Raw genomic sequence first — 16,842 nt, forward strand, 5'->3', positions numbered from 1 at the left:
AAAGAACCCTTTCTACAGTTCAGAGAGAATACAGTTGTTATTATGAATTATTCCCTGATTCATTCCTCAAGTTTCCATGAAGCATTGGTCAGGATTCTTACTCTTTTCCTCCTTGCTTTCTCCCTGTTTCCATAAGTTGGGCAATGTGTGATTGTCCTAATCGACTATCTGTTGCCCTTTTTTCCCTTGGCAGTCTTCTTCTTTCATAGTGAAATTGCCCCATGCTGTTTATTCTTTACTTCTCCTGCTACCGCCTGCTGTCATCCTTACTCAGTCGGTGGCGTTGGTTCTTGGACAGTTGCCTTTGTTGTCCTGTAGTCTGTGATGCCTTCCACTTCCTGCTCTATGAGGGATAGTGTTATGGTTCCCTAGCTTTGTCTTTTTGTCTCCACCCCAGCTACTGTGGTAACCTCTTCTTTTATGATGGTAGGTTGTATTATCTCTGCCCCTCCTTGGTTACCTCTGTTCTTGGAGTTTCCCTTGTTCCTCCACTTCTCTTCGACCAGCTCAATGGCAGAGGACATGAGTTATCCTCTCCGGAGTGGATGTACTTTTGCTGTATACTGTATGACTTGTGTCTCTATGGGAATTTTTATGATTTTTTTCCTTTTTATTAAAAAAATATGGAATATGGTAATCTGGCCTTCCATACCGGGCACGTCACTGCATTTTACCTACACTCTTCTTGGTGACAAGGTTCAACCTTCTTAGTTGTACTTGTCTGTTTCCTTCCCTCTTTTCAATGAGCTTCTCCGTTACATTATTTCGGAGGATGCCTTCTATATCTATCAAGGTTCTCAGAATAAGAGTGGTTTCTTTTTACGGTTCTGGTCTTCTAGTGATGTCATCAGGATTCATTGTTCTCTCTTTTCTCATCATTCTATGATTGGAGGTCCCTTTTTTCAAAATCTGTTTCTCAGTATAGTATGCTTGACAATCAGTGGTTGCTCTTTATTCATTGTATGTGTTCACTGCATCTGAGCACAGTATGTATGCTCTTTCCATTGGCTTTGAGCCTGGGCCCTGTGGACTATTTTCCTTGGTTCCTTTGCATTCCTCGATCAGAGGTCGCATCCCCTTTTTTGAGGCTGCCTCTTTACTGGTCCCAGTTTCTCATGGTCTTGTTACTTTCTACACCCTGCATAATTCTCATAGACTTTCTTCGAGACCAGTCCTTCAGTGCTCATCTTGCTTCACCTGTCGTTTTTCGGATAGTCTGGTTCTTTTGGACGAGCTTCTCCTTTTGGCGATCTTTGGTGAGGTTAGTTTGCAACCCCTCCTCCAAGGATGGTATTGCTTGGGTGTCTGATTCTAAGATGAGGAATCTGCAGCTAGATGTCTCCATCAGATGGACAAGTTACTTACCTTTAGTATTGCCTTACCTGGTAGAGACTGGGTTTAGCCGGAGATTCCTTATCGACCCATCGTCCCCACTCTTCGAACTGAGGGCCCTGTGGTCTTTTAGATCCTCTCTTTTCTTTCTACTACAGTTCTTTCTATCTGTAATTGTTGATACAAGACTTTTTTCCTTTTTAGCGCATTGTTTCCTGAGACTTGTTTCTCTAAGTGACTCTGCGTTGTTGGCGCCGAAAAGGTCACAAAAGAAACTGACATCAGTGTGTTGGCGAGGGCTTATATGGACTCCGTTGACGTCACTTTCGGGGACGACTTCGCCCTGGAGTCACTAGACACGCTCTACTGGCACGCAGAGGTACTGCTGAAAACATTTCCGCATCCAGTCTGATGCCTGGTGAAGATTCTAAGATAAGGAGTTTGCTGCTCGATCCTGTCTCTACCAGATAGGGAGTTACAGAAGGTAAGTAACTTGTTACTTTAGAGCCATCACTTCTCCATAAAAGATTAGGGTGACTTCTTTATGTTACCCTGAAGAAGACCCCACACAAGAAACAAGTGTTGTGTTGAGTTAAGGAAGTCAGAACTTCAATGATGAAAACCGCCTGTACCATAGATGTTGACTTTTGGAAAAAAATGAACATGACCACTAATCAGTTCCAAGTTAAACATATTCATGGGTGGACAGACCCTACAAGATTGCACTTTAAGATTGTCATAATTTCAGAAGCATTCTTTTGTTATTTCACAGTACTTTGTACACTGAGCACCGAACACCTTGTTTTGTGATATTGTCTCTTTAATTAAATGAACTAATGTGAGACAGTATATAATCTAAAAAAGGAATGTAATCTTAGTAATGTATGATTCATAATTTGTTGTCTGTCATAACCGAATTTGGTGGGAGTATCTCCGATTTAAGACTCTGTCTTGAATTGCTAAATAACTTTGAAGTTGTGCGACTGAACCATGTTCCTTCTATATGCTGTAATTAACCTAGATTCTGAGGGGCACAGGGTAACCAACCCCTTAGTCGAATATGGACAGAGATCCTGAGAAAGATTGTGGTGCAGAAACTATATCTAATTTGCCAAAGAAAACTTAACACAATAGAAAACCCTCAAACTGGTTAGCGCGTATTTCAGTTTGTTGGGTCATTTTTTCTTTTGTTTGAGTCTTAATTCTATGGAAAAAACGTTATTATATAGAGGAAACAGAAATTTAAACTGTTCAAATTACAAACAAATGATTAATGTTAACTTGCCCTGTACTAACTTTGAGAACAGTGTGACTGATGAAATATGACTGATGATAATACATGGGGAAAATCTTTGTGCCTAAAATTCTTTGGCCATGCCATTTTTGTTTTGCAGAAAGACCCAGCATGTTACTATGGTTATGTATATTTCAGACAAGTCCGTGATAAAACACTAAAGAGAGGCTACTTTCAAAAGGTAAAGGTTATAACTGCATATTAATGTACTACACCATAGGTGCATCTTTCTGTAATTGCAGGTTTTGCAGCTAAATTGCCTGTCAAGGTTTATACAGTATTTCGTTGTTGTTTTGTCAACTATGAATGTAGTTGAATTTCAAGGTCTTTAGAAAGAGTCCTCCAATAGCCTTCTATGGCTTGCTTTCTACAGCAGTCTCTTGTGTTTCACCCACTGCAGGCACAGCTGACCTTTCTTTCCTCATAAAGGCAAAGAGTTGAGTTCTTAGATCATTTAAAATATGTAGCCAGCAAATATCACAGCATGAAATGGTACATCATGAAAAAAGTTTTGTCCAAAAATTCTTTAAAAACAGTCTTTGGATTCATCTTCAGATACCTCCCTAAGTACAATAGCCTTCTTTAAAAATTGTGTGGCCTTTGTCTACACTGTAATTCTCTAACATTGGCTCTTAAACATATTCATATGCTTTCATTATTCTTCAGGCTGAAAATCTTAGGTTGAAGTGTTAAATTTGTTTGAAAAAGCACCCAGTAAACATTCTACGGAATCCCAGTGTTTCAACCACACTGTTTGTACTGTCAGGAGGCTAACTTAGTGGAATGCTTAGAGCTTCACACCCTCTAAAGTTCACTATAGCTCAGATTATCTAATGCATGTCAAGTAAAAGCGCTCTCCTTGTAGCGCCATTCTGTAAGAAATTGAGTTGTTGGTTGACTGGGATGTGATCCCTGGTGATGCAGCAGCTACAATCCCTGTCAGGGCAAGGCTCAAGCAAACCCCTAATTTACTTGTGGCCAACCCCCCCTCGTAGCTTGGCACAGAGCAGTCAGGCTTAACTTAGAGGCAATGTGTAAAGTATTTGTGAAAAACTTCAAACAGTGAAAACACCACACAAAAAGGATCCCACACCAAGTTAGAAAACTACAAGTTTCTTCAATAAACAAAACAAGACAGACAAAACAGAATTCTAATATTTAGATCAGTGCTATTCAGTTTTAAAGATTTAAGTAATAATAGGGCCAAAAAGCAAAAAGTGTCAACTGTGGATATCTGGTCGTACTGGACCTGGACAAAGTTGCAAATTCAGGCTGACTGCAATGGAGCACAGGCCTGAAGCGTGGGCCAGCTACAGGGAACCAGTTAGACTTGATGACTAAAGTAGCTTAAATCCTGGTTTGTGGAGATTTGTGTGGACACACATTGAAGATGTGTTCACAGCTGAAGCTATGCGCTGGTTCTGAGATGTGTTGAGTCTAAGAGGGCCTGCGTCATCGCTGAGAATCCCGTCGACAGGGTTTGTGATGCAAAGTCCAGCGTCGAAGATGTGGCGCACAGTCAGGGCGATGCATCATTCCGAAGAGCTGCAATGCGGAATGGAGCATAGTTGTCGTAGCAGCCGCCGACCAGGGATGCATGGGCCTGTGCTGATAATGTGTTGCACAGTCTGGGCAATGCAATGGTTCTGAAGAGTTGTGATGCAATGCAGGTCTTTGCGACTGGTCTAATCCACGCAGCAGATGTGATGCAGCGGTTCTGCTCAGGTTGTGCGGTGTAGCAGAGGAGATGTTTCGGTTCTGCTGGAACCACAGAGGCTGGCAGAGCACCTTTAATCCGCTTGGAAGGGTCCAGATCTGTAGTGCCACAATTTGGAAGGGTAGACTCGCAGATTGGCAGAGTCCAGGTGCAGAGGCAAGGTTGTTGGAAGCCTGTAATATCCTTGACAAACAGAGCAGGGGCGATGCTATTTCCCAAAATTGGATGTCTCAGCAGGAATATCAAACACGTGAGATTTGCCGTTTAGATGAATGCGCAATCGCGCCGCGTAGAGCTTTGCAGAATGGACATCTGCCTTTTACAGTGATCACTTTATGTCCTGAAATTTGCGACGAGCATCTTGTACAAGTGGAGTGAAATCAGGGAAGAAGGCAATTGTCCTGCCCTGATGTTGGATAGTTCCCTTGTTTCTGGCCATGCGAAGAGCAACGTCACAAACATGATAGTTAAGGAGACGGGCAATGATTAATCGCGGAGGGGTCCCCGGAGCAGATCTGGGAGCCAGTGACTTGTGGGGTTGCTCCACTGCAAATATTGACCAAAAGGCATCTCTGCCAAACAGATCTTCCAGCAGATGCTCCACATATCTATCCAGGGGGCCCGTGTAGGTTGACTCTGCCACTCCAGCGATAGGGAAATTGTTTCGGCATGACTGCGCCTCCAAATCTGCCGCCTTCGCAGCAATCGTTTTGAGAAGTCGCTCAGTGCATTCTAGCCTCTTAGCCACCGAAGATTAGTCATCTTCCAGCTCAGACAGGCGTTGTTCAGTAGTCTCACTACGGGTCTCATGCTGATCAATGCGACCTTGTATGTCATCTAGTCTGATTCAGCATACCAGAGAGGGCCATCATTCTCATCACGTCAAGGCGTCTTGGCCGTATCAAATGAGAGTTGGCGTTGTTTTGGGTCACTGCGCCCCATTGCTCAGCCAAGGGGGTACTGTTATTCTAAGAAAGAAACCAGACTCTACACGCAGGGAGATAAATGTGCTTTGCCAGCACGCACAAACTGAGTCTGTAGGCTATTCCTAATTAGGCAGACCGAGCCGGTAATATAGTTCCAAAAGTTATCACCCCAGGGGGCCCTGCATAATATCAGTCCAGTGTGGTAGTCTTGAAGCATTGCTAGAAAGGAAGATCTCATTGCTAGACTCTAAATATTGCAATGAAAGGCTCCCAGTCCTGCCTTAACCCCTTCGATGCTCATGACGCAACGGTTCCGTCATGAGCATCGGTTGAGCTGTGCTCATGACGGAACCGTTTTGTCATGACCACGCCCGTTTCCATTAGTGCTCAGCACCCGGCGGTAAATCGTACCGCACGGATGTGGTTAAAAGCCTGTAATCAGCATGGTTTCCAAGCTCCTCAAGTGACTATCTGGAGCAGCCACCACCACTCACGGTGTTAAAAGCTTGAAGCATTTTCCTATGCTTAGCTCCAGGCAATTCTCATCCAATATCGGCAGGGTAAGAGGGCCCTCCCCAATATGCAAATCACTGCTGCATCTACTCACCACTTGCGACCAGTGTCGGTCCTCAGACCCGGCCGGGCCGAGGCAAAGAATGGAAGGTATGCGGGTAATCTGAGGCACTCACCGCCGCAGCACGCTCCTCTATCGGCTACCCAAATGCTGGAGTTGCCTGCATCCCGCTGTGCAGAAGGGCTGCGACTCAATCCCTGGCCTCAATTTGCTGCGCCGCTGCTCTGCATTTCCACTGCCCCGCCCTCAAGCTCACCCATATTCCCTGTTATCGCAGGGCCTCTGAGGACCGCGTCAGGCCACCGACCTCACTGGGCCCTCTGCGAGTTAGAGGGCATCTTGCAGCTAGGGTGACCAACTCTGGCATGGGTGGAAATTCAGGCCGGTGAGTGTAAAAATTCAGGAGTAAGGGTCAAAATTCAGGACAAAAATTCAGGACGGAAGGTCAAAATTCAGGACAAAAATTGCAGGCAAAGGGTATGTTTTATAGGCACGTCGGAGGAGGTCATGCAATAGATAATGAGTAAATAAATAGATAACCAACATAAACTGCTCATCATTTTTGGATTAAAAATAAAATCAAACAGCCCTGAGCGCGGACAAGTACTAAAGTCTACCGAGCTCCTAAACTGGATGTGCTGTCAACGTCGAACCACCACAGATTTTTAATTGCTGGACTGTAACCATCTCATAAGGAGACAGGCCTTTCTGTGTCTCCAAAGTAGTAAGGGAAAGGAGTGCTGCATGCCGAAAAAAACGGCCCCTAGCACTGGCAGCAGGGAAGGTGCCACACCCCTGGGCATTAATGTACTTGATTTATGTTGGGCTATCAGTGAACAACATTGGCAAATTACACAAGGCCTCAAGTTCCCCACAGTACTCTGAATGGGGAAAGCTCCTCTGCTAAGTCTACTGGCTCCAAGTGAGCCACTCCTCTCCAAGGCACTCACTTGCCTGTACATGTTATGTTAAAGGCAGGCGGCCCATTGTCATTCTAAATGTAATAATCAACTGCAGTCAGAATGACAAAGGGCTTGTCCACAGCCTGTGTGAGCTCAGGGAGGGGCTGCTGCATCCTGTGGAGTTCAAAAGAGAAGTACCACCTGACCCGATTGGGAGAAGCTTTAGTTCCTGGAGCTTCACGCAGGGGAACAGCACAGCTTGCTGAAATGCCCAGAGTTACGGACAAAAGGCGTCCGTAAAAGGAATGATAACACAAAAATGACCGACGGTCCGTAAAATTTATGGATGGTTCTTCACTCTGCTTGCACACCACAGATTGGCGTGAGGACACAAGCGAGTAGGCGAGATGCTGCGGCTCCGGATCTTCGCGGTCAAGCAGCCATCTTGGTGCTCGGTCTGGCCACGCCCATCTGTCGTGCAACAATCATAATGTCAAAAATATATTAGTGAACTAAGAGGCAAGTCAGAGACATGTAAACCTTAAACGTGACTTACTTTATTATTGAAGATGGAGCAATATTCTAGTTTATAAATCAAACCTAAGAGGTGCTTGTTCAATATACATTCTTTTTTTTAGTTCAAGTAGAATTTTATTAGGGTAAACAAAATTGTCATTACAAAGAGCGACATGAAATACAACAGCAGCAATAAGGATGATAAACTAGGGTACCACAATAAATATCATAAAATTAAAGAATGCAGGGGGAGAAAGAGAAAAAGGAAAATAAAAAGTAAATGAGGCTGGAAGTGTGAAGTGTACTCTCGAAGAGGCTGTGTAACACGGGAAACAATGCAAATATATGCGGGAAGTTAAATATTAAAGAAAAAGAAGGAACAAAAGGTAATTCATGGGGGTTTCGAAACCTCTTGCTGAAATGGGGGTAGGTGAGAGGAGCGTTTGGCACAAACATCCAAATAAAGGGTAACAGGAAGCCACAACGCATGTCGTTTCGGGGCCAGGGTAATGGGATAAACAAATGCAGTGTCTAGTCTGTGATTAATACCCTCAGGGTTCTTCCAGTTAACAGTAATCTGTTGAAACTCAGCAGCTAATAACAAATCAATAATATGAACATTTGTTTCAACTTCGGTCCAGGAAGGGGAAAGTGAGCCAAGGAAAATGTCAGTGATAGAGAAGGGGATAGAAGTTTGGAAGATAGAATTGATTTGATCCCATACTTTAGTCCAAAATGCTTGCGTGAGAGGACAAAGGAAAAGCATATGAAAAAGCGTGGCATTGGGGGCGGAGCAAGACCAACAGAGGTCCGGAGTTGTAGGGAATCTTTTGTGAAGGAGAGATGGCGTGTAAAGGAGTCGATTGTAAAGGAAGAAAAGTGTTTGTGTGAGAGAGGCAGCTCTGGAGGACTTGCGAAGCTTAATCCAAATTTTATCCCATAAAGAGGTGGACCAAGATACGGCGAGTTCAGATTCCCACTGCTCCTCCACCGTAGTTTTAGGCCGAGGTGATGGAGGATTGTGGAAGGAGTGATAAATGGAAGACGCTGAAGTGTTGGAGTGCAATTGGGAGTGTAGAGAGGAAATCGGAGAAGTAGAAATCGCAGGTGAAGAAGAATGAGAAAGGGAGTCCTAGACGGACATAACTGCAGTCTTGAGTAAGATGTACTTGTGGACAAAGGAGGAGGGGAGAGAGGAGATCCGACTTAGAACAGGAAAAGGTGTGAAGACAGATCCAGTAAAAAGTTGGGAAACCCAGATTAAACCACGTTGCCTCCAAGTTTTCCAGTAGAAAGGTTTTAGTTTGATAAGAATGCTATTATTATACCAAATCGTGGTGGTGAGAAGTTCAGTGGTTGAGGAGGGAGGAGGTGGAGCAGAGGCTAAAAGTAGTTTCGCAGTGTATTTGTGAATTGGAGTGGACAAGAATTGGGGTTTACGGGAGAAGGAGAGATACTCGGCAAAGGAGAAGGGAGAAAGAGAAAGGTGTTCAAGTTCAGCCCAAAGGGGAAGAGGTTCAGTAGGATCTTTAGGCCAGATAGCGGCCTGTTTCAGGAGGAAGGCTTTATGATAAGCGGGAAAATTTGGAAAATTAACCCCCCCTTCCGATTTGGGGAGACGTAGTCTTGATAGAGACATGCGCGGTTTCTTTCCAGACCATAAAAAGGAGGATAAGGTGGTATTGATTTTAGCAAAAAATTTGGCAGGGATGGAAACAGGAATATTAGAAATGGTATAAAGGACAATTGGGGAGAGCATCATCTTAATGGTATCAAGGCGGCCCCACCAGGAAAGATATAGGGGATGCCACCTGGAGGTGAGGTCAGATAACTTCTGAGTACATTTAGTAAGGCATAATGAGATAGTATCCGAGATAGAAGGAGTAATATGCAAACCGAGGTATTTTATATGGGACGGACTCCATTTGAAGTTAGATGCCGCAAAATCAGGCTTAAAGGTGAACTTGGTGAGGGGTACAATTTCGCACTTATCGTTGTTCAATTTATAACCGGAAAGATGGGAATACACGTTGACTTCAGCGAGGAAAGCTGGGATGGATACCGATGGGTTCGAAATGAAGAGTAAAATGTCGTCTGCATAGGCAGCTAATTTGATTTGCGAGTGAGATAGAGGGAATCCATGAATGTTCGGGTTTTGACGTAATTTAGATAAAAAAGGTTCTAGAGCAAGATTAATGAGAAAGGGGGAGAGAGGGCATCCTTGTCTAACGCCTCTGCCAAGGCTGAAAAATGAGGAAATCAGACCATTGGCACAGACCGCTGCTCTAGGGTTTGCATAGAGAAAGGAGATGAGGGAAATAAAATAAGGGCCAAACCCAAACCACTTTAATGCAGAGAACAGGAATGACCATTCTACTCTGTCGAATGCCTTCTCAGCATCTAGGGCGATTGCGGCTAGGGAATTACTGAAGCGTGATGACTTAGACAAAACATTAAAGAGGAGTCTGGTGTTGTCTGAAATGAAGCGACCCTTAACAAATCCTGATTGTTCAGGGCCAAGGAGTTCTGGGAGAAAGGAATCCAATCTAATGGCTAAAGATTTGGCATATATTTTGTAATCGATGTTGACAAGTGATATCGGTCTGTAATTCTTACAGTGTTGAGTGTCCTTCCCCTCCTTTGGTATAATACAAATATAAGCATCAGAAAAAGTGCCCGAGGAAGCACCGCTGGTTTTGAAAGAATCCAGAAGGTGAAGTAGTTTGGGCAACAAAAGAGTGGCAAAATGTTGATAAAATTCGACAGTGAAGCCATCTGGGCCGGGAGCTTTGTCTTTCTTAAGGGAGTGAAGTGCCGTATGTAGTTCCCGAATGGTAAGGGGAATTTCAAGGGAGGCTAGGTCAACAGGAAAGTTGGGAGGAGGTTGAATGCTTGTAAAGAAAGTGGAGCGAGAGTGATCAGAGGGTTGAGTGCCAGAAGAGTAAAGTGTAGAGTAGAAGCGAGAAAATTCCTCCAGAATATCCGCATCTTTATGTTGCAGAACTGAATTAGCATCAAAAACAGACTCAATATTCAATTTGTTTTGTTTAACTTTCAAATAGTTAGCAAGAACTTTCCCCGCCTTATTCTTCCCACCATAAAATTTCGAGCTGGATTTCAATAAGTACAATGATGCATCATCAGTAGACTGTTTGTTATAGTTCATTTTCGCATTAACAAGAGCTGTTAAACTTTCCTGGGTATGAGAGGTATAAAAGGCGTGTTCCAGAGCTTTGATCTGAGATAAAAGATCACTGGTACGTTTACGGGCAAGTTTACGCTTTGTGGCAACATGTCTGAGGATAAAGTCTCTGGCTGCAGTTTTATAAGCGTCCCATATAGTGTGAGTGGCTAAGGAGGGGGTGTCATTAATGACAAAAAATTCGGTAGTAAACTCAATAAAGGAGGCCGTAAATTTGGGATCAAGAATGAGGGCATTGTTGAAACGCCATCTTTTGGGACCGGTGGATTTGGGTAGAATGTCAATGTTAATTAGAACTGGGGCATGATCAGAGAATACAATGGGGCCAATCTCAGCTTGGGTGAGGGATTGGGATAAATGGTGAGAGAGAAAGATATAGTCAATACGTGACTGGGAATGATGAGCCGGGGAGTAGAATGTAAATTCTTTACTGGTTGGGTTGCATAGTCGCCAGGCGTCTATCAGTTTATGTTGAGAAATGGCGTGCGTGAAGAGCTTGTGGGATTTATTAGGGACAAAAAAAGATTTGGAGTTCCTGTCCAAAAAGGGATCCAGTGGTAGGTTGCAATCGCCTGCTAAAATAAAGTTGTCATCAATACATTGAGTAATACGAGAGGCAAACGCACTCCAGAAAATAGGATTCCCACCTGTGGGGGCATAGACATTAAGCAAGGAAAAAGGGACACCTTTAGAGGAAAGTTTAACAAATAACCATCTGCCTTCGGGGTCAGATTCGGAGTGCAATACAGAATGAGAAAAAGACTTTCGAATTAACAAAACAACACCATTTCCCTTGCCATCACCAGGAGCTGAAAAAACCCTTCCCACCCAACCTCTTTGGAGCTTAGCAGCCTCGGTATCAGATAAATGGGTTTCTTGCAGAAAGGCAACATCTACATTCAATTTAGCTAAATGGGAAAGGATCTTTTGCCTCTTGATAGGTGAATTTAAACCTTTAACGTTCCAAGAAACAATGCGCACTGACATCAAGAACAGTTAAAAAGGGAGAGTGTAAACAAGAAATGTAAGAAAGCCTCATAGAAATCGAGAAAGGAGGGACAAGAGAGAAAAGAATAAGAATGCTCGAAAAAGAAAAGAACAGATAGAAGAGAGTGAGAGAAGATGTTGAAGAAGAAAAACGGTGTGAGATAATAAGGAAGTCGTGGTAAGAAGATAATAGCAATCTGGGCAAGAGAAAAAGCAATAGAGGAGAAAAAGCATAGGAAACAGGTAAAAAATACTTTGAAGAGATGACTAGAGAAGGGATGCAAAGTAGGTCGAAAAGGTGAACGATGTAAAATGGTAAGAGAAGACAGAGAAAGAACGTGAGGGACAATATAATACCATATAAGTAAAAGTGCCGTGAAGATAAAAGATAGGAAGAATGCAGTATAAAAAGGCAATAGAGAAGAGAAGAATTGGAGTAAAGAGAAGAAGTCATGCAAAAGGCAAGAAGAGGAGCAGGCAATAAGAATTGAAAAGACAAGAGAAAATGGAGGAAATCGTAGAATATTGCATGAGAGTAAGTAAGAATTAAAGAAAGAGGGGAGGAAAGATGGTGTAGAAGAAAATTGCAGAAGAAAACTAGAAAAAGGGAGAAGGAGCAGAATAGCAGTAAGAGAATGAAATAGTAAAATCAAAAAGAACAGGAGCAACCTAAGAAAGAGTGATACCAAAGGATCCAACAATAACCAAGTAAAAATCAAGACGAGAACATGCAAAACAATAGGGAGCATGTCAACAATGGAAGAGGAAAAAACAGGGCGGTACTTACAAAGGATGATGGGGAGTGGATACGTTCAAAGGGCAGGACACAAGGGGGGAAAATTGGAGATGAGAGGAGGGAGTGAAGGCCAACCAACGGAGGACAGGTATACGGGGCCACAAGACGTTCAACCGGAGAGATGTGACGGAACACAGGGAAGTAATCTATGAAAGATAAGGAAAACAATAGTATTAGAAACAGGCGAACGACACAATTTCAGGTATATAAAAAAAAAACAAGATTAAACATTTGAATAACAGGAAATGAACCAGCACAGGCAATGAACGCGAAAGTTATGCAACAGCTGAGGAACCTGTGGAAATAAGAACATAACAGTATATAGAAAACTAGGAACCATGAGTATCAAGGTAATCAGAAAATATTAGTAACAAAAGTCAGGGTGGAAATGAAGAGGAAGGGCCAGAAAACTCCATATCAGCAGTACCACAGGAATTCAGAAAACTTCGAAGTCGAAGAGGATCCTCAAAAGTCATAGTCTTGTTGTTATGAGTGACTTTGAATAATCATGGATGAAAAAGTCCATATCTGGCTCCAATGGAACGCAGTTCCGCTCTCATATCAAGAAATGCTTTGCGACGTGAGGCAGTAGCTTTGGCATAATCCTGGGCAAAGAATAAGGTGGAATCCGACCATTTAAGATGAGGTATAGCTTTAGCCGCTAGAAGAACCTTCAGCAAATCTGTATATTCAAGAAAATACATAATTACACCTCTAGGCTTTGTCGCAGGGGAGATAGTGGAAGGAGCTCGGCCAAGCCTATGTGCTCATTGAATATTGAGAGAGGTGCCCTCAGGAAGATGCAAAAGCTTGGGTAAGAAGGATTTAAAGAAGGCGATGGCATCATTCCCCTCGCAACCTTCCTTCAGGCCGTAGAGGCGTAGGTTGTTGCGCCTATTTCTATTTTCAAGGTCCTCCATCTGCTTCTGGAGTGACTAGATTCGCGTATCCATGTGGACCACCTTGGTGGCAGCTTCCTGGAAGGATGAGACAGTATTTTCCACCTTGGAGACCCTAGTATCCATTAAGGACCAATTGTCAGTCAATATTTGCAGCTTGGAATTTGTCTCCTCCATGAAGGGACGTAGTGCCCTCATTTCCTCGAGGAGTAACTCTATGGAAATGGCTGATGTTGACTTTGGGGGAGACGGTGGATTGTGTTTCAGCCTCTTGGGAGTAGTTTTCGACCCTGGTTGAGGAGGAACATCCATGATGAAAGATGGTTCACAAATGGAGGAATCTGCAGAAGCTTCTAAATTAGCCAACGCAGTAAAAAGTCTTGAATTCTTAATAAAATTTCGTTTGGGGGTTTTACCAGGGCACTCCGCCATGAAAACACAGAGAAAAAGAGTCACCAGTAAAGTATGAGCCAATGAGCACTAGAGGTGTTAGGAGGACACAGCAAAGTCAATAGGAGGAGGAGCCAATACAACATCCAACAAGAGCCTGATAAAATTGGGAAATTATCACACTAAGACTGAGGAAAGCCAGGTTGTTCCAGAAGCAGTAAACAAGCTGGCGTAGTAGGAAACCTAAAATGGCTGCCGAAGCTGAGGAGGAGGCAACAGTCCAAGTAAAAAGGGAAAAAAAAAAACGATTCCAAAAATAGAATAATGTCACCTGTGAGGATTATAGTGGGTTATCCTCATTTCCTGTATAATTGTGACATTTCCAGTGATGTGCCGGTGTCAGGAGGCTGCAGTCGTCGCAGACTCTCTCCTCAGACGAGCGCCGTCCGAAAAGACAAAATGGCGGTCGCGGCTGAAGCAAAGCCGCGACCGGAAGAAAACGGGAGCTGCTGGGCGAGGTCGAGGGAGTCTGGAGGCGGCATGCAGCTTAAAAGGAGCACGAAGTGTTCCGACGTCGTCCGCTGCGGGGCATGATCGTCATGGAAGGTTAGAACCGCCAAGAATCTCCGGTGTGGACGGAGCTCTACCCCGGAACCTCCATCCGTCTCGGGCGCTAAGCCACGCCCCCCTTCAATATACATTCTTAACTCCAGTATTTACAAGTGTTTCCATGTGTGATAATAAAGAAAAGGGGGCTCTGTGAAATTAAATCTTTCCCTAGGGGAGACTGGTATTGATTCCAGCTTGTCTAGTTCCACATTAGAAGTCCAGCTACCAGATGTATATCTCTTTAGAACTTTCTCTCTCCTGTTTTATATCGAAGGTCACTGCTTTGTCTTATTCTTGGTGCATGACAGGAAAAACCGACTCAAACATAGCAAACCTGATTCAGGGCTCGAGACCTAACTACTAAGCCAAGAGTGCATCTAATTACGGGATATCACACACCCCAGACAACTCCTTGACGCTACTCCCCTGCTGTTGGTGGCCACAAGTTGCCACTGCCAGTTTTTGCTCTCTATCCGTTCACCTGTTGCTTTCCCTTGTGTTGACTTGTCAACCAACCAATGCCCTCCCTACAGCTTCTACTTTGCCCCTCCAACAGCTTCTACTTTGCCCCTCCAGTTATCCCTCTGCAGTCCTATAAAAAGAAAATTAATAGTTTTTTTTCTATTTTTGAGTGCAGAGAAACTGCCATTTGTTATTGGGATGCATCCGTTTTTTCAAAAGCGATTTCACAGAGGTTTAAATCCTTTATTGCTCAAAGTTGCATTCAGTCTTCGATGGGTTAATAACAAAATAAACTAAGTGCCATGTGTGCGCTCATCTATTGTACATGTGCTTACATCCTCCCAATGAGCTACAGCAGAACCATGACGCTTATGCACAAACGTAGACATCCTTGACCTCAAATTAAAGAACTATTAGCTTGAACAGTGCTTGTCTTTTGTTTTTGTACTGTGATTTGCACATATTTTTCTTTTTCTCCTTTTGTATTTATTATTTATAACTATTGTTTGCTGAGCCTCATAACTGGACTCTTGGCAATGCAGCACTTTAGGAATATTAGACATAATACTTCCCTGGAGTCCACCGGTTTCAAATCAATTTTAAATTAACGCTGGAAAGCAGGGAAATTGAGATGGTTTACTAGCTGAGCCACTTTCAGTGAATTGACTCGAAAATTAATTACATAGGGGCTAATATCACGTTTTGCTTTGACAACTGTAATTTTGTGTACATAAGAAATGTTATGACTATATATTTAATGGTGGCCTTGTGAGAAAGCGTAAGCTCAGTACAGTAAGCCTGAGTTGACTGTGGTGACTAACCCGTGAATAAGTCTATCGCCCTGATTATTTCATTGAGAACATTTGTCTGACCCCATATATCTGATCAGTTTATTGTGAAAAGGAATGACAAATTCATTAGTTCTGGCTTATTTATTGTGGAAAATGTTTGTTAACCACTTAACTACGATTTAAGTTCACTGCAGTACAATCTGAGTGTGGTAGACGTGAATGTTTCGTCCCCACATTGCACCAGAAAATAGTCATCATAGCTTGTACCAAAAAGATTTTCTTTAAATAAAAAAACCCACAAAAAGCTAGAATGTTTTTACAGAGACCTGCAGTGCGCACAGTGTGCTGAAGTCACAGTACACAAGAGTTACTGGAAGCAAACAATGCCACTAGGAGTGGCCTGCTTTCACTTTGATCAGTACTAGGGGTCATAACTCCGTTTTTAAAAGCACCGATCTAAGGGGCACAGGGGCTGCTCCCTTTTACCAGTTCCTCTCCCTAGTGGAACCTGGTTTGGAGATCACCCTAGGACCCCAATCCCGCAAGCTCCTCTGCAATGGCGAAGGAGCATCTCCCCACTGGCTCAAAGCCAGCAGCTGAAATGTTTTATTTTTCAGTAGCTGGTTGAGCCAAGCGTGTGCTGGGAGGGGCGGGCGGGGCAGGGCAGGGCCATGGCAGGGAGGAGGAGTAGAGTGCACTTATAAGTGCATGTCAGTTTTGCCAGCTGTCTTTGGCCGGTCAAACAGACATGCACAGTTGGGTGGAGGAACGGCTCAGTCTCCCTGTGCTTGATCGAGCGTTAAACCAGCCCTCTCAGGCCAATCCCTGTGCTGCTCCTATGCTTGATAATAGAATGAGAGCAGCGCGGGGATTGGATGGGGACTCTGTGATGGTGTCCCAGGGACTGCCGCCTTTGCTGCCCCGCCACTTTTCATTGGCAGCAGCCGCGACTTCCCCCAGGCATGGGAAAGTGCCCGCACTGGTCCAAAAGAATAGGGAACAGTATTTCTGTGACTTGGGGGGTGGGGGCAGGAGGGCTGATGGGGTGGGTTGGTCCCTACTCATCCACCACCAGTGTGCAGAAAGCCCCCTGCTGCAATGTAATGAAGAATGAATTAAAAAATAAATGAATGGTGCTAGGCAGAAATCCCAATATTCACCAAATAATAAAAAAAATATTAAAATGAGTGGGGGTGGCCTTGATGCTAAAAAGGAGTGGCCTACAACTGTATCTATTTGTGACCCTGACCCACATCGATTCAGTGGTCTTAGCCCCCACCCACGTCGCCCCCACCCACCCTGTGCAAATTGGCAGTGGAGAATGCCCTTTGGATGTCAGGGATATCTAAATAAATTAATAGAAACAACACAAGTTGGTGTATGGGCTGACTCGTCCTGAAGCTCCAACAGTCTTTCTGCTCCGTAGGGGCCGAGGCATCCCTATC

The 16,842-nt window shown here is 43.8% G+C and overlaps 1 protein-coding gene across 1 annotated transcript in view; it reads left to right on the forward strand.

Moving 5' to 3' along the window:
- Nucleotides 1-16,842, forward strand: part of DENND6A (DENN domain containing 6A) — a 338,779-nt gene that overhangs the window by 81,687 nt on the left and 240,250 nt on the right. Inside the window, exon 5 of the mRNA XM_086939111.1 lies at nucleotides 2,727-2,807. Coding sequence (XP_086795237.1) covers nucleotides 2,727-2,807 — 81 coding nt within the window. The remainder of the gene's footprint in view (nucleotides 1-2,726; nucleotides 2,808-16,842) is intronic.

Source organism: Lissotriton vulgaris, chromosome 9 (genome assembly GCF_964263255.1).
Source record: "Lissotriton vulgaris chromosome 9, aLisVul1.2, whole genome shotgun sequence".
Classification (NCBI taxonomy): Eukaryota; Metazoa; Chordata; class Amphibia; order Caudata; family Salamandridae; genus Lissotriton; species Lissotriton vulgaris.